Consider the following 19385-nt stretch of genomic DNA (forward strand, 5'->3'; position numbering starts at 1 on the left):
CGTTCCCCCTTTTCCATCTCCTGTAGTCATTGTGAAGTTTAAAAGTACTAAGATGCCTGCAACAGACTCTTCCTCCATTTGGAGTAGTCCTGGGCAATAATCTCCCATGAGGTGACATTGATGTTGATTTTTTAAGTTGGCCATAAGGACATTCCTGAAGCACTTTCTTTGCCCTCCTCTTGAGTGTACACGTTGGCTGAGCTGGGAGAATAAAACTTGCTTTGGGATTCTGAAGTCAGACATCCAGATAACATGGCCAGTCCAATGAAGTTGATGTCAGAAAATCATCACCTCAATACTCATGGTGTTTGCAAATTGCAGGAGGACACTAACATTAGTTCATCTGTCTCCCCACTGGATTTGGAGGATCTTCCACAGGCAGTGTTGATGATACTTCTCCAATAATTTTAGCTGTCTCCTGTGTATTATCCATGTCTCAGCTCCATACAGCAAAGTGGGGATCATGAAATCTTAATAAACCATGAGCTTGGTTTTGGATCTGATGTTGCAATCTTCAAGTATCCATTTCTTCAGGCATCCAAAGCCTGCAGTTGCACATTTGAAATCATGCTGGATGTCTTCATCAATGTGAGCCTTCTGTGGGCTTCCAAAGTACTCAATGTCTCACCATGGATCTGGATTACCACAGCTGTGGGGCAGAGCTGTGCCCAGCATGTCCAAAGATGGCAGACGGTGGAATGACCTTCAAGGAAGGTTAGCTGTCAAATAAGCAGGAGTAACTCTGACAAATAAGCAGTCACAGACCAAGCAGTGGCAGCACCACCAGGATGTGGTGAAGACAGCAGATGGCAATGCTTTCCCTCCAGAAAAGCCACATGCATCCTTTAACAATGAGTACATGTTGCCACTATAATAAACCTGCCTGGCCCCTAGCCATGGGTCTACAAGTCCTCAACAGCAGAGCAGGCAGAAGAAGATGTTAGAATCTCAATGACTACAAAGATGGATGAAGGCTGCAGCAGAACAAGATCCCCAGTTGTCCTGGTCTCCTTGCCATTGGATCAAGGTCCCATTTTGTCAAGAGCCATGTGGAAGCTGATGTGCAGCAGCTTTTCCATGATAAAAGAATTTATGTACAGGCATCTTCCATGAAAACAGTTTTTCCAGCACTTTCCTCAAGCCCTTTGGTGACCAGCTAGTGGCAACAAGAGCAGGGTTGTGAGGTCTGGAAGCTCCTAGTCATGAACTGGCATGAAGGTGACAGTTACAAGAAGCTTGTCTAGAACTTGGTTGAGACAGTGATGTGATTTGGCAGCTGTAACTGTGATCCTCTTCAGGATCCACTCCATTCACCCCACATGAGGAGAGGGATCAAAATGTGCCCTTAACATAGGCCATCTAATACAGTATTCTGTATTTCTTCCTGACTGTGTAACCACATCCAATGGGATCACCTTCCTGAGGTTGAAAATACCAACTAAGACACACCATCATTTTTGGAACTGGGAACATCAGGACCGTCATGGGCAACCCTAATAGTGAACACCAAGAGAGCTGCACTGCAATTGTGGCCCAAGAACTCAGGTGAAACATCAATGTAGTTGCATTGACCAAGACCTGGTAAGTGGGAGATGGGCAGCTCAAAGAACATGGAGGCAGCTATACCATCTTCTGGAAGGGTGAACAGGAAAGAGAATGCCAACTTCATGGAATTGATTTTCCCATTAAGAAAGGACCCATAAACCAACTCGGAGAATTCGCTAGCTGAATTAATAAGCACCTCATAACGTTCCATTTTAAAGTGTCAGGGAGCCAATATGCCACAGTCATCATTGTGTATGCCTGGGCTCTTGATGCTGCTGATGACACCTAGGATGAATTCTATGCCAACCTTGACCAATACTCAAGTAATTAACTACATGAATGGTATATACTGTAACAGTCACAGCAAATGTGCTATCTCAGGAGAACATCCTGAATCCCATGGACCTATCAAAATGAGCATGCAAGACCCAAAAAGTCAATATACTAGTCAAATGAATTAATCTGAATGAAAGGAAGGTGATCCAATGATGATCAACTATTCTAATTATTGAGTGCAATTGTGAACATGGATAACATAAGGAAAAATTAATTGAAATGTCTCCAATGAGTTGTGTGTACTCTAAAAATAACATAATTTTCAAAAAAATCTGCTTCTTTTAGTATTGTGTAAGGAGAGACTTTCCTTTCAGATAAAGTTGAATTTGGGAAGATGGTTTTCCAATTTCAGTGTACCTTGTTTGTATATGAAAACTCTGATTTCAAGTTAATTCTATAATCAGCCTGCTTTGAGAGCTTTTGTAACTGAATAATCCTCACTTCACTGGAGTCCTCATGCTGGCTGATAACTTCAACTCATGTTGGTTACTCCAGAACCTACTAATATAGGAAAATTATCATGCCATGTTTCCCCACTCTGTTGAGTAATCTTAGCCAGGGAGAATTGACTATTTCTTCCCTTTCTTCCTTTCATTGCATTTTGGCTAGGGAGAGACATTACACATAAACTGGCTTAAGTGATCAGAAAATGGTTTAAACCAGTAACAGAATAGATATTCAGTGCTCATAAACCAGTTTGAAAATGTCTGAAACTGGTTTGAGATAAACCTGATTAAATGTAGTATCAGGCTTAACTGATTTGGGTCAAACTGGTTTATGCAATGTCTGTCCCAGACCCCCTTCCTGGTTAAATTTAAACCAGAGTGCCCCCAGCATCCCAGATGTTGTGCAACCCTGGGCAGGGCTCTCTGTTTCATGGCAGAACTGGCCCCTCCCCTCTGTCCCCTGGCTGGAGCTCTGGCAGAGACTTCAGCCACGGCAGCATCTGCCTGGATATTTCCACTCCCACCCCCCACCACTCCCTGCTGAAGCAGAGATTCCCCTCTCCCCTCCCACAACTTGGATGGTAGCCAGCATATGGTATGCAAGCTAATGCTGACAGGTGTCTGTGTAAGGCAGACAGGACAAAGGCAAACAGGACAGTGTCCATTTACGGCTTTTTGGAGCTAAATCAAGAGCTTGAACTAATGATAGAGGCCTTTGTTTTCTCAATGGACTGATAAACACTGTGTGACTCCCTGCTGTGTAAGTAAATGCTATGCAACTCCCTGCTGGCTCTGTTGCTGGTCAGGAACAGCGAGAAGGGGGAACCCCTCCCTAATCATAGCATTCTACCAGGGCCTGGCCACACCCCACCCCTCAGCTCAGCACTGTACAAGGGAAGGGAGGATTGCTCTAGCGCCCCCCAGCTTCGAGCCTGAGCCACTGCAGGCATGTACCTGCATTACTTCAGTCCAGAGGGGATGTCTCTATGGTTACAAACTGGTTCCACCTAGCCAGGCTAGACTAATCTGCAGAGATTGAATCAATTCAGGCTTAGGCTTTTTGAATGTCTGTCCCTTGCTTTAGAGTGAGGCAGCATCAATGAATAGCAGCATTCCTAGAGTTGAGTGAAAACAGCCAAATTCACAAACATTTTGTTTTCATCTGTAAACAAATTTTACTTTGATTAGGTCTGTGTCCTGTCTCCATAGGTAACACCTCCACTAGTCTCAAGAAATCTTGGGCTGTGTATTGGAGTGGGGGGGAACATCTCTCAATATATAAGTAGAAGGAGAGGGAATACCTGTGGCATTCAGAGCTCAAGAAGTAAGAACTAGCATACAGTCATAGCTGGCGTGATGAAAATGTCTGGGGTTACAGAGAATGCCACACAAAGTACTTTGAGGAGTTTGCTGATTCACACAAGTAAAAAGAAGCCTCTGTCCAGAGCCTGGCCATGTACCTCCATAGGGAGGATCTATGGGCATTTGTAGACAACACGGGGGTTTAATTCTTTATAAGCTGAAGCAGTGCTTTTATAAAAAGACCACTTCAATTTAGGGTGAAATAAACCACTGTGTCATGTACACCCATGTCGGAACCTGATCCTTACCTGCCTCTCCAGCAGTAAAGAGGGGAGAGCAAGCTGCTGGCAAGCAAAGCAGTCCCTGAGCTGCAGTGGGGGGCTGGTGCTTCCCTCTGTGGCAGCAGCACCCCCCACACACACACTGGTGGCACCCACCTACAGGCACCTAGCTCGGGCAGTCCTGGGGGGGCACCACAGCCTCGGAGGGAAGCACCAGGCCCCTGCACAGCTCAGGCAGGCAGGCATGCTCCGGGGGGAGGGAAAAAAAAAGATCAGGCTCGCCGCTTTTTTTTTTTCTCCTTCTGTGGAGCCTGCCTTCCTGGGCTGCTGTTGGGCTGCCTGCACGGTCTGCCTGAGCAGCCCCTCAGCTGCATGGAGCCTGGTGCTTCCCTCCACAGATGTAGGGTAGGAAACTCTTTGGAGGTGTTTTACTTCATAGCGCCCCAAAGTAATTTGTTGCATCCCAAAGTCATTTAAGGCACATTACATTGCCAAATGTGCTGCAGTGGCTGGAGTTAATGCGCAATGCACCGCTGAATGTGCAAACAGCAATGCCATTAAAGCAGTGCAAAAGGCGTTTAAGCCACTTTAAACCTGCTAAAAAGTGTTGTCTACAAACGGCCTATGTCAGTGATTCTGAAGGTCTCAGACTTCAGGGATTCTCTTGGGTTGTCTGAAGACGAGGGCCACCTCCTTGGTTGCTGCATAGTAAGATGTTTCCAGAGGAGCAGCAATAACCAATCTGTTTGAGGTGCCTGGAACCCTCCCAGGTCATAGCTGCTCATAAACGGAGGGCCAGGGGCAGTGCCCTATCAGCAGAGATAATCATCACTGAAGTGCAACAGATAGCAGCACTAACCCTAATGAACTTTCCTTTACTTACTCCTTTGTTCTGGGACTACCAGGATGGGTGTGGAAGGGAGCAGGGAAGGAAGAGAACTGGAGCAGAAACAAGGGAGAGAAGGCACAGGGGGAGATGTGTAAGAAGCTCACGGGTAGGTCACATTATTTCCATCAAAAGTTGTATTGTTACATATTGGCACTTCCTCCAGCCTTCACCAGCAGCCTCCCTCTCCGTCCTGAGCTTCAACTGGTAGAACTTCCCTTGGGTTCAGTGAGAGCAGTCTGAGTCCCTTGTATTTTAAATTACTAAATGTGCTGTTATTTCTCATCTGATCTAATAAATGTTACTGTTTCCTTTCCTGCTTGTTTATAGCTGTCCCTGGACCTCTATCACACAGAAGATGATATTTACAAGCTCTCCCTGGTGTTGGAGCCAAGGAATTCTAAATCAGTAGGTCTCTTTTATTGCCTTTTGGAAGGGTGAAGTTGTATTTACACCTCTGTAAGATTTATAGTTGACATAATGAGATTATACTCTTGAACTTGTGGGAATTAACTTTAAAGCATATTTCATGTGTATTCTGTAACAAATATGGTCATCTATTATGTATATTTTTATAAGCACTGTAAACTGGAGGAAGATGATACTAGTAAACTATCCTGGACTTTATCACTCTGAATTTAAACAAACCTCAACAAGTTACAAAAAGATAGTGTTACAAACTACATGTATAATATTACTATCAACTAAATATATAACATTTCTGAATAGCTGAAAAATGTTATAAATCATAATTAAGTCCCCAAATCTGTCATTTGCTAATGGTTTGGTGTATGGAGTTACCACATTTTGTTGGATGTTGTTCTGCTTCTAAAAACTTTAGCTATACTTTGCATTCTCAGATGGAAAAGGCAAGGATTTTTGTGAGTGATATCTTTTAATGGACCAACAGATATGCTTTTGGGTACCACTGTACCCTTTCCCCAGGTCTTCCACTCAGGTGGGTACAGTGGTCCCTGACAGCTTGCCTATGTTCCTCCAACAATACTTTTTTGGAAGTTCTGCCAAAAAAAGATACCATCCACAAAAACCCTTGCCTCTCACATTTTTCCAGGACCATCATAGCTACAGCATCACCCCAATACTAGCGTTCTCAGATAGGAATCACAAGAACTTAAAACGGTTTATTGCACTGGGACATTTTCCCAACATTTGCATCTATACTGAATTTGGCAAGAACCTGAAAGAGTATATACCCTGAAAAACTGGTTATTTTGTGGTTTATTCTGCAAAAAGACTAAACTATAGGTCAAAAAGAATTAATCTGTTTTAATTGAACTGTCATTTAAATTATTACCAATGCTTTGGTCTCTTGCAGGGTTTTTGGTCTAGTAAAATATAGCACACTAACCAAAGAACCTGACCTACCTTGGTCTCTGTTGAAATTTGGGGACTTTTGTGCAATGGATGCATCCATCAGCTTTCAGTGTATTAATTTTGAGTGTGACATATCTCATGCAGAGCTTAATTTTGCCACAAGTGAGCACACTTCTCTGTGAAATCAGCAGGAACTGAGAGATCTAAGCATCATCCTGGGGAAGTTTGTTTAGCAGATTGTAGGATCAGGCCCCAAGAGATTAAACTGCTTTTATTCAAAGCCCTTCGGCAGTGTTTAGAAGCGCTGCATCCTGAAGACATTGTTTCCCAGTTCCTAACAAATCACTCTCTGGGAGATGGGTAGAATCTTAAATGCAGCATGGTAACTGATCAGAAGGACATCTAGTTTGATTATTCCAACACAGGTTTAGCTTTAATCCAGTTTGAATTCTTGGAATTTTATTAACGACACTCTGACCTTCATGGTGTGTAGGGCATGATTTGATGGCCAAAACTCCAGTATGTTTGCTCATTAATCAGTCTGTCTCCCCCATCCCTCTCCTCATTAACCCTGGTATGTCTGTCAAGGCCAGCAACAATTGCAACACTGATTGTGGCAGACTGTCAGGAACTAATGATGGGTCATTACTAGGAACAAAGAAAACAAACATTTAGCTGCTTTATTCACCAGTCTTAGTTTAAAAGGACAAATGCTGTGGGGGAACAGTCCTGTGACCTTTAACAATACTGTCAATTGTCAGGGACTTCTCAAGTAATCAATGAATAATCAGTGACATTCAGTCTTTGCAGCACAAGGTCCTTTTTGACTTCTACCTCAGTGAGAGGCAGGCTGTGGCTCCTGAGTGCTTCCACTGACTACCTGGTGCTTTTCCCAGGAAAGGTTATAAAATGATTATGTTTTCTCTTTTGTGTGAGGGGGTGTTTTTCATTCTGGGGTATGTTTGCTACATGCATTTGGTACACACCTTTTCTTCAGCCATGAATGACAAAACAGAGCAATACGTTAATGCAGCACAACAGCTACATACTGTAGGGGTTTTTTTAACCTTTTGGACTGGCACTTGCTTGCCACGATACACCGAGGGGTATCCAGGTTGCTACGGCTTGTTTGGTTAACACTGTCTGCTTCTAAAGCTCCTGAGCCAGGCAAAACTGAATGTCACTGCTTGAATTAACTAGGCACAAATAGCCTTTCTCCTGTGCTCCTTTTCATAGTGTGTCAGAAATGTCTGAGCTCACTTGGAGGGTGAGGTACAGCTTCAAGGTCTTTTTTACATGGGAAAAAGTTTACCCGAAGAACTAAATTGATATCATTTTATCTCTTTCTTTCTACTGTTATAATCCCATGAGGGGTAATTAGCCTTGTCAGTCTGAAGTCAGTCAGAAGGCAGGGTACTTTTATAGACTAATTACATAAGATAGAGAGAGCACAAGCTTTCCTGGACCCAAGTTTGCTTCATCAGATGCTGTGAAAGGATATGTAGAAAGCAGACTATAAGGAGAAAGTTATTATAATACAAAGACAAGGGAGGTGGGGGAGATAGAGAGAGAGATAAGAGGAGGGGGGTTGTGCTAGGACACAAGCAAAAGAGCAGTACTAGGCCACTATCAATCCTCTGGATCATGGTGTACATGCGAGAGGTCTAATCAGATGCCTGATGAATCTGTTTGTGGTTTACAAGCTAATTCAAGAGCAACACAGCTTGTTGCAAGTTTCACAGATCCATGTGTTGTCTGAGTTGGAGTCTAAGTTTACAGCAAGCTGCTTTCTTCTTTCTTGCTTTGCCTCCATCCTCTGGATCAAAACCACTTCATGTTGAATTTTACCCAATGCTAGATATTCCCTCCAGGTTGGATGGGATTCTGCGTGCTCCTCCCAGCTTTCTACATAGATATTGAATGACTTCATGTCATTTTGCATACATTGTGGTACCACCATAAAGGGCAACTCCACTTTCTAGAGCTGTCTCAAATCTCTCTGTACATAATATTCTTGGGGATACAGTCTCCTCCAATTCTCCTGACACAGTGGATCTTATTGCAACCTCCTCTTCTTGATAATGGTTTCTAAGTGTGTCAGTCCTGTGCACTCCAGTCCTCTGTGTTTGGTATTCTGTCTTCCTACTTTATTTTCAGGATCTTCTGTTGACATCTCTTGTGGAAGCTGTTCAGTAGGACTGTGCAAAGCTTTGGTCACTGATTTGATTTAACAGAGATTCAGCCTGATTCGGTGACCAAATCTCTGAATCTGAATTGAAACAGGAGACCTTTTAATCTCTCTGAATCAAATTGGAACGCTTCGAATCGATTCAGAGATATTCAATGATTTGGACATAGACACAGATTTAAATATTTTTTCTGCGTACCTGAAGATAACAGGCAGCTTGTGAATGCTGAGATGGTAGAGCAGAAGGAGCGTCCCATAGGAGCGCAGGGGAGTCCCTAGCTCACTTGGTGGTGGACCAGAAGCACACCTCTCGCCCCCTGGCTCAGTGACTGGTGCCTCCTGGGTCTGGGGAGGCACCTGGAGTCCCCCTGTGGCTGATCACTGAGCCAGAGAAGTTGCAGGGGGCCCCCCACATGCTCGGTGGCAGACCTGGAAGTGGACCGGTTGACTTCTGGGTCCACTACCAAGCATGCGGGGGGCCCCCACATGTTCCTGTAGGATGCTTCATTCACCTCAGCATCACAGCATTCACAAGCCATGCCGGGTACCTTGAGGTATGTAGAAAAAGCATTTAAAGATGTGTCTATGGCCAAATCACTGAATCGCCAAATCAGCATCGAATCTTTAGATTCGGATTCGGCCAAATCGAATCAGGACAGTGATCTGAATCAACAAATCGGGCCAAATCTGAATCCAAATTGAATACGGCCTATTTCACACACCTGTACTGTTCAGTTTCTTGATGTGCCTAGCATATGTAGTCCACGTTTTTAAATCCTAAAGTAGGGATGGCAGCACACAAGTCTCATAGATTTATATCTTCACCTTAGCTCATAGTTTGCTGTTACTCCATGCAGGTTTCTGTAATAGCCCAAAATTCTTAGCTGCTTTTCTGATTCTGTTAGTCATTTCAGTCTAAAGATTCCTGCTCATCATAGAACCCAAGTAGCAAAAGCTGTCAGCAACTCCAATTGATTTATCCTCCAGAGTGATGTCAGGTGATCACAGTCTTCTTGAGACTGTAAAATGCAGTAAATCCCTAGGAACAAAGGGGTCTCAAAAGCTAATCAGGATAATGAGATAAGAATCCATAGACCCTGTTTAAACTGTACTTAACACGGTCCAGTTTGTGGATGATTTCTTCTTCTGCAGTTTCCTATTCAAACTGGTTTGTTTTTTTTTCTACCTGATAACAGCAATCCTGAGCAATCCTACATGTATAGACACATGGGATGCAGACACAAGAACAATTTACTGAGGGGCAGAAAGAGGCAAGAATTCACTGCATCTCTGAAGTAACTGCCTGTATACTCACACTTACCCTATGCTTAGGGACCTACCCAAAGTGAGGCAGTAGACAGGAGACTTTGCAGGCCGATCATGGCACCAGCCACCATTTTCATGGACTTATCACAGTGGGGCTCCTCCACACCTCTGTTTGGCTGAGGAGCCCCAGCGATCCCACCCATTGCCACAGATTTTGGTAGGTGGTCCAAAAACACAGCATAATAACCCTGATTAAGCCCATGGAAACCATTAATCGACGCATTATTAAGCAATCTAAGGATTCAATTAAACTCTAAACTGAAATATCTTATGAAATTAAAGCTATACACACCATGAATTGTAACTCATACCATCACCATACTTTATTAATGATGTTGTAAAAAGGAGTTTAACAATACTCAAGACAATGGGCCTGATGTATTTCCAAAACTGAGTGCTTATAAAAATCGTGAGTTTTTTTAAAAATACTATAATTTGTAGTTCTCTTTTGTTTCTTTTTTAGTTTGGGACTCTAGGGTTCTCATTATAAGCTTTTCCCTGCAGTTATGAAGACTAGAAACTCAAGGTCTTGTTGCACATTACACTTAGGATGTGTTAACTGCACTTAAAATGGGAGCATTCAAGCAGTAAAACACATGCAAAATGCCATCCTAATGTAGCAAAGTTAGGACTTTTCCAGCAAGGAGTATCTCCAGATCATATTACTTAATGAGTGTTGAGCTAATATCCAACTACTCCACAGATGTAATATGCCCAGGAGACTCTGGTGTGGTGCTGGTGCTGGGACCGATACGTAGCTTCAGTCTCAGCCTCCGCATCACGCTGGAACAGGTTCAAGACTGTTGCTCCCAGATGTTTGTTGTTCCCAGCTCACAGCACAGCAGAGTTTTCAAGGGCTTTGGCACTTAAGACATGTTTCATTTAGGTCATAGTAAGCATTACTGTGTGACTGCTCAAAAAACTTTCCAACCCATACGTAATCTAAATAAAACATGTCATAACTGTAACATGTGACAAGGCCCTCATTCTTTATGAAAGCTGATTCTATTGCATCATTCCATGAGCTGGGGCTTTAAGAATAGCTGTCATTCCTCCTGACCTCTTCTCCAAGCTCTAAAAAAGTAGGGCTGCATAATAATCCTGGCTAAAAAGTCATTTTGAGCATCACCAAGCTATAGATCTGGTGACTCTGATTTGTGTGGCTCATTTGAATTTACTTGAACTCCCTGTACTTCTGGATGTAGATATTTTGCTTTCTTGAATTTACCTTTACAGCCTCACTCTCGGAGTCACACACCTCGGTTTGCAGCTGCAGAGCCCACAAGAGGAGTGATGGGGAATGTGTTCATGTCCCTCAGGCCCTCACTGCCAAAGGCCAAAGACATAAATAACCCATTCCACTAACAAACGCAGTTCATTTCTGTCTACCAAACAGGGCAATCTAGGCCCCTATTATACCTTCTTCCCCTCCCCCCCCAATTGGGAGTGTTTAACAGCCCTTTATTATATAGCATTGTACCATTAGTTACGGTGTCAGAATATATTTACATTAGAAAATAAAGTTTTAAATGAAGCTTTACTAGCTCTCCTTCAGGTTACACCTTCTACTGGAGAGCCAGATGCCCTATAGGGCAGTAATGACCAAATTTAAGTCCTTGAAGCTAATACTTTTGGTTCCATACCTTACTGACAATCCTGGTAGCTATCCCCTTAACTAGGCATCCCTGAATTGCAAGCACTAATAAGGCAATCCACCCAAAGCCATTCTTTATAAAGATAGGGTGATTTCTAAGGCTTCACCTAAAATTTATGACCAAGTCTCAGATTTTTCACTGAAACAAGTCTATTGTCCGACTTGTTTTCTTCACAAAGCTATCTAGTCATGCAGGATGAGTCAGATGGCATATTATAGGTGTCAAAGGGGTTGTCAGCTACTATTTAGTCAGGACCAAACTGTTTTGAAAATAAAATAAGCTGGCTGATGCCTCTTGAAGGAAACCAAAAGGTTAATCCCTCTCTGCACAGACTGTCTAAATGGATTAGGCAGTGCATACAGTCCTGTTATGACCTCTCTAGAATCCCTGCTCAAAAAGACCTAGGACTCATTCCACTGGATTGGCTGTTTCCCTGGCATATGTTCAAAATGTGCCTTATCCAAAATCTTTTGGGCTCCTAGACTGCCCTCTTACTGCACCAGGAGCAGATGTTAGTTTCTGAAGGGCACTGCTTCAATCGCTGTTGCATAAGCTTAGCTCCCGGGCCCTTCAGGGAGGTCATTACTAGCTGTCTCCTAGGCTAGGGACAGACATTCAAAAAGCCTGAGCCTGAACTGATTCAATCTTTGCAGTTTAGTCCAACCTGGCTAGGTTAAATCAGTTTGTAACTGCACAGACATCCCAGACATGCAGGCACATGCCTGCAGTTGCTCAGGTGAGAAGCTGTGGGGCACTACAGCAGCCCTCCCTTCCCTTTTACAGTACTGAGCCAAGGGGGGTATAGCCAGGCCCTGCAGAACACTCTGATCAACCTAGCAGGGAAGTAATAACAGTGTTTATCACCCCTAACTCAGTGTTTATCACCCGATTAAGAAAACAACAGAGGGACATTACCAGCTACCTGTTGATTCTGCCTTTGTCCCTGTCTGTTACAGCACAGACCATAGCCAGCATGTGGCCTGATTGCTAATACACAAACACCTCTCAGTAAGGAAGAGTGGAGGGGGAATTCCTGCTTAACAGGGAGTGGTGATGGGGAGGGGAGGGAACAGCCTGCAGTCTCTGCCAAGCTCCAGCCAGGGAGCAGAAGGGAGGGGCCAGCTCTGCTGTGGAACAGAAAGCCCCACCCCACCCAGCCCAGAGAGCATGCCAGGATGCTGGGGGTGTCTGGTTTAAGTTAAACCAGGAAGGGATCTGGGACAGACATTGCATAAATTGGTTTGACCCAAATCAGTTAAGTCTGATACTACATTCAACCAAGTTTATCTCAAACCAGTTTCAGCCATTTTCAAACTGGTTTATGTGAACTGAGCATCTGTTCTGTCACAGGTTTAAACCAGTTTCTGAGCAATTAAACTGGTTTATGTGTAATATCTGTCCCTACCCCTAATGACATGATTCTGTGGAGGCAATGTCAGGAAGGAGAAAAGGAAGTTACTTACTTATCTCATGTAACTCCTGTTCTCTGATTGTGTTGTCTCCACAGAGCTGCACTGATCCCTCTCCTCCACTCTGCTTCTGAGCCTGTTTACTGTTGAGGTCTCCTGAGACAGTTAGTGAGAAAAGTCTGTTTGGGCACACACCCTCAGTTGTCACTGCTCCTAGTGGTTCTGTGACTGCAAACCTAGGATTCCTGGCAATACGGCTCCATGGAGCCAGGGTCTAAGAACTCAAGTCAGGAAAGGTAAGCAATGCCTGTTTTCTTGGGGCCTTGTCTGACATCTTGCCAGCCAGCTTTTTCATGCCTTCTGTAATGTTACTACTCCAACCTATTTTAGCAGTGCACTGGATTGAATGATTAAGATTTTAAAAAATAACCGTCTTTTGATTTTTCTGTCAGCAGCCTACCTCCCCAATGACCCCTAACAAGCCAGTAGTGCCGCTGGAGTGGGCATCTGGAGTGGTACCAAAGCCTGACCCGACCATCATTAACAAGCACATAAGAAAGCTAGTTGATGTAAGTAGATGAAAGCATGTATCACACTGAGGGGACATTGGCTTCTCTTGTCTAAGCTTTCAAGCAGTATACAAAAGTCAGGATGAATTTCAGTTTTACAGCAATTGTGATACAGCAAGACTTATTTTAATTTTAATCTAGAAACCCAAGACTGACTGAACTAGCAAGACGATGCCCTGATGCTAAGGGGTAATTTTTTTAGAAACTTTGAAACCTGACTTTTCTTCCACTGGGTTCAACTGATCAAATAAATTGCAGGTGTAAATTTGAGAAGTTGCAATGCAGACTCCCTTTCTTGTACCTGCATTTGGATAGTTGAAAACATATGTACTCAGAAACATGGATAAACATCTTAGCAGCCTTTACAAGCCCTTCTGGAACCTAAGCCATAAGTGCTAAACTATTTGATATTTGTGCTAATTTGCTAGTAAATTTCACAATTCTTGGCACCGGTGTGTCAATACAGCTGTTTAACAGCTTAAAAATCAAGCCTGCCAATTTTGTGCTTCAGGACCAAGAAACCCAAAGTGAAATTTTCTTTTTTATGGGATCTGACAAACTTAATCCAAAATGCCAGACTTAATCTAATATTGCTGTCTCTCAACAAGCCTTCTGGAAAGAGAAGGCCTTTTTTCATCACCTTTGAACATTCTACTTGTGCCACTAGCCACTCTTCCAGTCTTCTGCATGACAGTTTTCCATTCCTCAGCTCCAGCTGATTCTAGATCTCAGGGTTGTGTGACTGGTTTGTAATCATTTTTGGTTTGCCGGACATTGCCTGAAATTTGCTCACATGACCCTGTGGCTAAAATATTAAGTATGTGCTAATCGCTCCCGCCATACATATAGAGGTTAGTTTTGCTGAAGTAAGGAGGGATCCCACTGAAATCAAGGAAATATTTGCCAGTTGCTTCAAGAGGAATTGGTATAACAACTTTATTTATGAGATACCAAAGGGCCACTCTAGCTGTTCAGGTAAAGTTGTATAAGATCTGATATGCAATCCACACAATCAAGCCTCCTGCCATGCCACATGTGTTTAGAAAATAAAGATCCTATCATGCCTTATTGCCAGTGCAGGGGGAGCTGAGGACCATGATCCCAGGCTCCCCCTGCACCAACATACTAGCAAGCTGCTGTGGCTAGGAGTCCTGAGGGATGTTACCATGGATGGGTGTCTTGTCAACTGATGGGACTCAGACATGGTAACCCATAGAATCATAGAATCACTGAGTGGGAAGGGACCTGGACAGATCATCTAGTCCAACCCCCGGCCATGGGCAGGAAGGAGCACTGGGGGTGGGAGGGGTCATAAGACCCCAGCCAGGTGCCTATCCAGTCTCCTCTTGAAGATTTCCAGGGAAGGTGAGAGCACCACCTCTCTGGGAAGCCTATTCCAGGCTCTGGCCACCCTTACCGTGAAGTAGTTCTTCCTAATATCCAACCTAAACCTATCCCCCCTCAGCTTGTGGCCATTGTTCCTGGTGACTCCAAGGGGGGCCCTGGTGAACAGACTTTCCCCGAGTCCCTGCTGCTGGCCCCTGATAAGGTTGTAGGCAGCCACAAGATCTCACCTCAGTCTCCTCTTGCGGAGACTGAAGAGATTCAGGTCCCTCAGCCTCTCCTCATAGGGCTGGCCACAGAGGCCCCCAACCATACGAGTGGCCTCCTCTGGACCCTGTCCAGGTTCCCCACATCCTTCTTGAAGTGTGGTGCCCAGAACTGGACACAGTACTCCAGCTGCAGCCTGACCAGTGCCACATAGAGGTGGAGCAGGCCTCTCTGGACCTGTTAGTGATGCCCCTGTTGATGCATGACAGGGTGCGGTTGGCTCTGCCTGTTGCTTCATGGCATTGGCGATTCATATTCATCCTGAAGTCAATCATGACTCCAAGATCCCTCTCTGCCTCTGTGCTGCTGAGAGGACCAGCCCCTAACATATAACCATAATGCTGGTTAACCATAATGCTCTCCCCAGGTGCAGCACCCTGCACTTGTCCTTGTTGAACCACATCCTGTTCAGATACACCCACTTCTCCAACCTATCCAGGTCTGCCTGGATGCGGTCCCTGCCTGCCGGTGTATTCACTTTCCCCCACAGCTTGGTGTCATTGAACTTGAACAGGGTGCTCTCCACACCCTCGTCCAGGTCCCTAATGAAGATATTGAACAGCACCGGCCCAAGGACTGAGCGCTGGGGGACTCCGCTGCCCACACCCTCCCAGGTCAACGTCGACCCGTCCACCACCACCTTCTGGGTGCGCCCCTGGAGCCGGTTTGCCACCCATGTGACTGTGCATTCGTCAATGCCGCAGTCCCTCAGCTTGCCCACCAGAATTGGGTGGGACACTGTGTCGAAGGCCTTCTGGAAGTCCAAGAAGATGACATCGACTTCCTCCTTCACATCTAAGCTCTTTGTTACCTGGTCATAGAAAGAGACCAGGTTAGTCAGGCAGGATCGGCCTTGCACGAACCCATGCTGATTACGCCTCAACATTACTTCCCCTGCAGGGCTCTCACAAATGTGGCCCTTGATAATTTTTTCAACGACCTTCCCCAGGATAGAGGTGAGGCTGACTGGCCTGCAGTTGCCAGGCTCTTTCTTTCTCCCCTTCTTGAAAATAGGGACCACATTGGCCCTTTTCCAGTCCTCAGGGACTTGGCCCGAGCACCAGGAGTCCTCAAACAGCCGTGCCAATGGCTCTGCAATGACACCAGCCAATTCCCTCAGCACCCGTGGATGAAGGTCATCCGGGCCCACTGACTTGGACACATCTAAGCCCTCCAGGTAGTCCTTAACTAGGTCTGAACTAACAGTCGGGGGACTCACATCCTCCCCGGGCCTCTCTATGCTATCACCCGAGAGCACCCCATTGTCAGCAGACAGGAACATGGAGGCAAAGAACTTGTTGAAGAGTTCTGCCTTCTCTCGCGCGTCCGTCACCAACTTCCCTGGCCTGCCTCGTAAGGGTCCAATGTTACCCCGAGACTTCTTCTTGCTACCTATATACTTGAAAAAGGACTTTTTGTTATCCTTAATCCCAGAAGCTAATCTAAGCTCTAGTGCTGCTTTAGCCTTCCTCACCAAATCCCTACAAGCTCGGGTCAGGGAGGTGTACTCCTCCTTTGTCCCTGCCCCCTGCTTCCACCACCAGTACGCTTTTTTCTTTGCCCTCAGGCCAGTCTGGATATCCACGCTCAGCCATGAAGGTTTCTTGGACCCTTTTCCTGCCTTCCTGCGCAGAGGAATTGCATCCTGCTGCACCCCAAGGATAGCCTCCTTGAGGAAGGTCCACCTTTCCTGGACCCCCATACTAGCTACACCCTGGGCTCCGAGTGCCTCCCTGACTACTGCCCTGATCACATCAAAGTTGGCTTTCCTAAAGTCAAGCATTTGCGCTGTGCTAGTTACCCTCCCCACCTTTCTCTGAATAGCAAACTGGATCATTTCATGATCACTGTCCCCTAGCCTCCTTTGTACTAGCAGCTCCCCCACCAGGTCATCCCCAGAGGCTAACACCAGATCCAGTATCCATTTGGAAGGTAGAATTGATACACTGTTCCCTAACATAGAGCGCAACCTTTTTTCCCTTTCCTATCTCTTGTAAACAACCTATAGCCCTCTATGTATACTGCCCAGTCAAAAGTTTCATCCCACCATGTCTCCACTAGGCCAACCAGGTCGATTTTACTACTTGCAAGCAAGAGAGCAAGCTCCTCCTGCTTGTTCTCCATGCTTCTTGCCATGCTACCCATGGGGTAGTGCTGTGGGTGGGAGTCTTGCCAGTTGTGGGATTGCCAACTGGGAAGGGCATAGAGCACCCTGGGACATAGATCCTGCTACACATGCAAATTAAAGCTGTATAGAAACCAAATATAAAGTTGTTATACATTTTCCAGCTCTAATTTTATAGCTGGTTGGGCCTTTTTAAGGTGTGATAGTTAATTTACGTATGTAGTCAGTCTAAAATAATTGTGCAATTAACCAGGGAATTGTGTAAGACATGTAAGGTGTAGAGGGGGTCAAAGTCTATAATTTGATGTCAGTCATTCCAATGGAATGGTACCTAGATCTGAATTATCCTGATTTGGGATTTCCAAAACACAAACCAGGTTTCTTCTTCACATCATATTCTACCTGCTTGAAACTCCCTCCCTGTAGGGCTATAATATATGCCCATACTATACTATTGGAGACCCTTCTAGCAGGAAGCCTAATTACAGTGTTTCTTCAAACAGAAAGTGCCTGTTGAAAAGCCTAAAACCCTAATGGGCAGGAGTGTGTGCATGTGTTTAGAGAGAAGAAATTAAAGCCTGGTAGATTGTTAGCAGTGGTACTCAACTTCTCTAATGTCTTTCAGAAAAATAAAGGCCATGTGTATGCAGTATCCAGCATTTTCCAGCTTTCTGTCACTAGCGCACCCTACCTTATGGGTACTGGCTGGCTCTCTCCGCTGTCAAACTGCTCCTCAGATCACCTTTTTCCTGTGACTTTTTTCATCATGCACCCACTTTACACAGAAGTGGGGAGTAGGCATACTGTGTATTAGCATTGGTATTGGCATACTATCCTGTGCAATTCAAACTACAATCCCTTCTCACTTGCACTGATGCTTTTGCATTGATCTAGGTCCTGACCTCTGTTACCAAACTGTAATCTAGAATAATACTGTTACTTCAAATGTTGGATTTATATCAGCATAAGTGATGATTTAGCATCTTTGGGTAAAATGCATAAACCGTTTGAGAGCAGAGGCCAGAACTCAGGAGTGTTACAGTAGTGCCAGCCATACTGAGCCAGAAACTCAGACACCCTCTTGTTTGCTATTCTCTCAAGCCAGTAAGCTTTCTTTCTTGGCTGCCCAATGAGATAAGAGGCACAGGGAGTAAAGGCGGGCTTAAATTTGCCTGTGGTTTAGTGATTAGCACACTCTGTTGGCACATGGGTTCAGACCTAGTGAGTGGACCCAGAACCCAGGTCTCATGTGCTGGGCAAGTCCTCAACTACTTGCACCACTTATGTAAGAGAAGTGTTTACTTAACTTACAGTCAGTGTTGTAGTCCATTAGGTAGACATGCTGGTTCAGGCAGATGCTTCCCTGTTCAGGCCCTGAATCCTGCTGAGATGTCTTCCTCTTACATTGTCAAGATCAGGTTCAAGCATGATAAGACCAGGCTGAGTGGTGCAGATGGTAAGGCACCTGGTTGATACTCCAGAGGTTGCAAGTTTGAAGTCATAGCAGAAGTGCTCATGATGCAACCTGTCAGATTTCAATGAATCTATAAATTCTGCTAAATATATTGTTAGAAGGACATGAAAAAAATGACAACACCAGAGTTTTTTTAGCATAGGTTGAGGATCCCCACAGAGAGAGAGGAGAGCTACTCATCTCCTGGGTGAAACTAGATCCATCACTGAAAGTACCTACAGACTGCCCACTGAAAACTGGGAGAGCCTGAGAACAAAGAAGTATGTGTCTCTACAGACACAACAGGATCCCACCTCTCTTTGCCTGGTTGCACTACCTTGGAATAAACAGAAGCTGAATCAGGGACCAAGAGGCTGCAAAATAAGATGTGGCTCTATGGACCTATTAAAACAAGTTTCCTATAAGGAATCAGCACAGTTTGCCTTATAATTAAATGGGCATAAACAGAAAAGTATTGAAGTGCTAGTAACTAGCATTTGATAGAATTAATCCATTCAGCAGTTCCTAGTTAATGAGAGTGGACATTTAACTAGTGTAACTGCACAACTGAAGAGGTGGTTTTGTCATAAATGTGTATAGGCTGGATTTTATTTTGCCATTATGTTGCCAGTGTCTTTCTTCTATGTTTGTTTAGAATCACGTCCTTCTATTTTTCAGTCTGTTTTTAGGAACTATGATCACGACCATGATGGCTATATTTCTCAAGAAGACTTTGAAAGTATAGCTGCCAACTTTCCTTTTCTGGACTCCTTCTGTGTACTGGACAAAGACCAGTAAGCTTTTTTTTCTTCTTTTTAAAATTATAGAAGAGAAGAGATGCCTTCCAGACCTCAGCTTTTTTTTAAATATGTGTCTGGCTTCTTAGCCAGCAACTTGAAGAGCAACTTCAGCTTGATG

At 44.6% G+C, this 19385-nt stretch overlaps 1 protein-coding gene across 5 annotated transcripts in view; it reads left to right on the top strand.

Annotated features, from left to right (window-relative positions):
- RASGRP3 (RAS guanyl releasing protein 3) overlaps positions 1–19385 on the top strand; it is a 115674-nt gene that overhangs the window by 74207 nt on the left and 22082 nt on the right. For 4 of the 5 annotated variants that reach the window (XM_090045734.1, XM_090045774.1, XM_090045745.1 and 1 more), the window contains 3 exons: positions 5127–5204; positions 13162–13278; positions 19146–19261. In XM_090045734.1, the coding sequence (XP_089901860.1) occupies positions 5127–5204; positions 13162–13278; positions 19146–19261 (311 nt within the window). The remainder of the gene's footprint in view (positions 1–5126; positions 5205–13161; positions 13279–19145; positions 19262–19385) is intronic. The other variant, XM_090045756.1, reaches the window with a different exon arrangement.

Source organism: Crocodylus siamensis, chromosome 1 (genome assembly GCF_052110815.1).
Source record: "Crocodylus siamensis isolate JL-2025a chromosome 1, ASM5211081v1, whole genome shotgun sequence".
NCBI classification, from domain to species: Eukaryota; Metazoa; Chordata; order Crocodylia; family Crocodylidae; genus Crocodylus; species Crocodylus siamensis.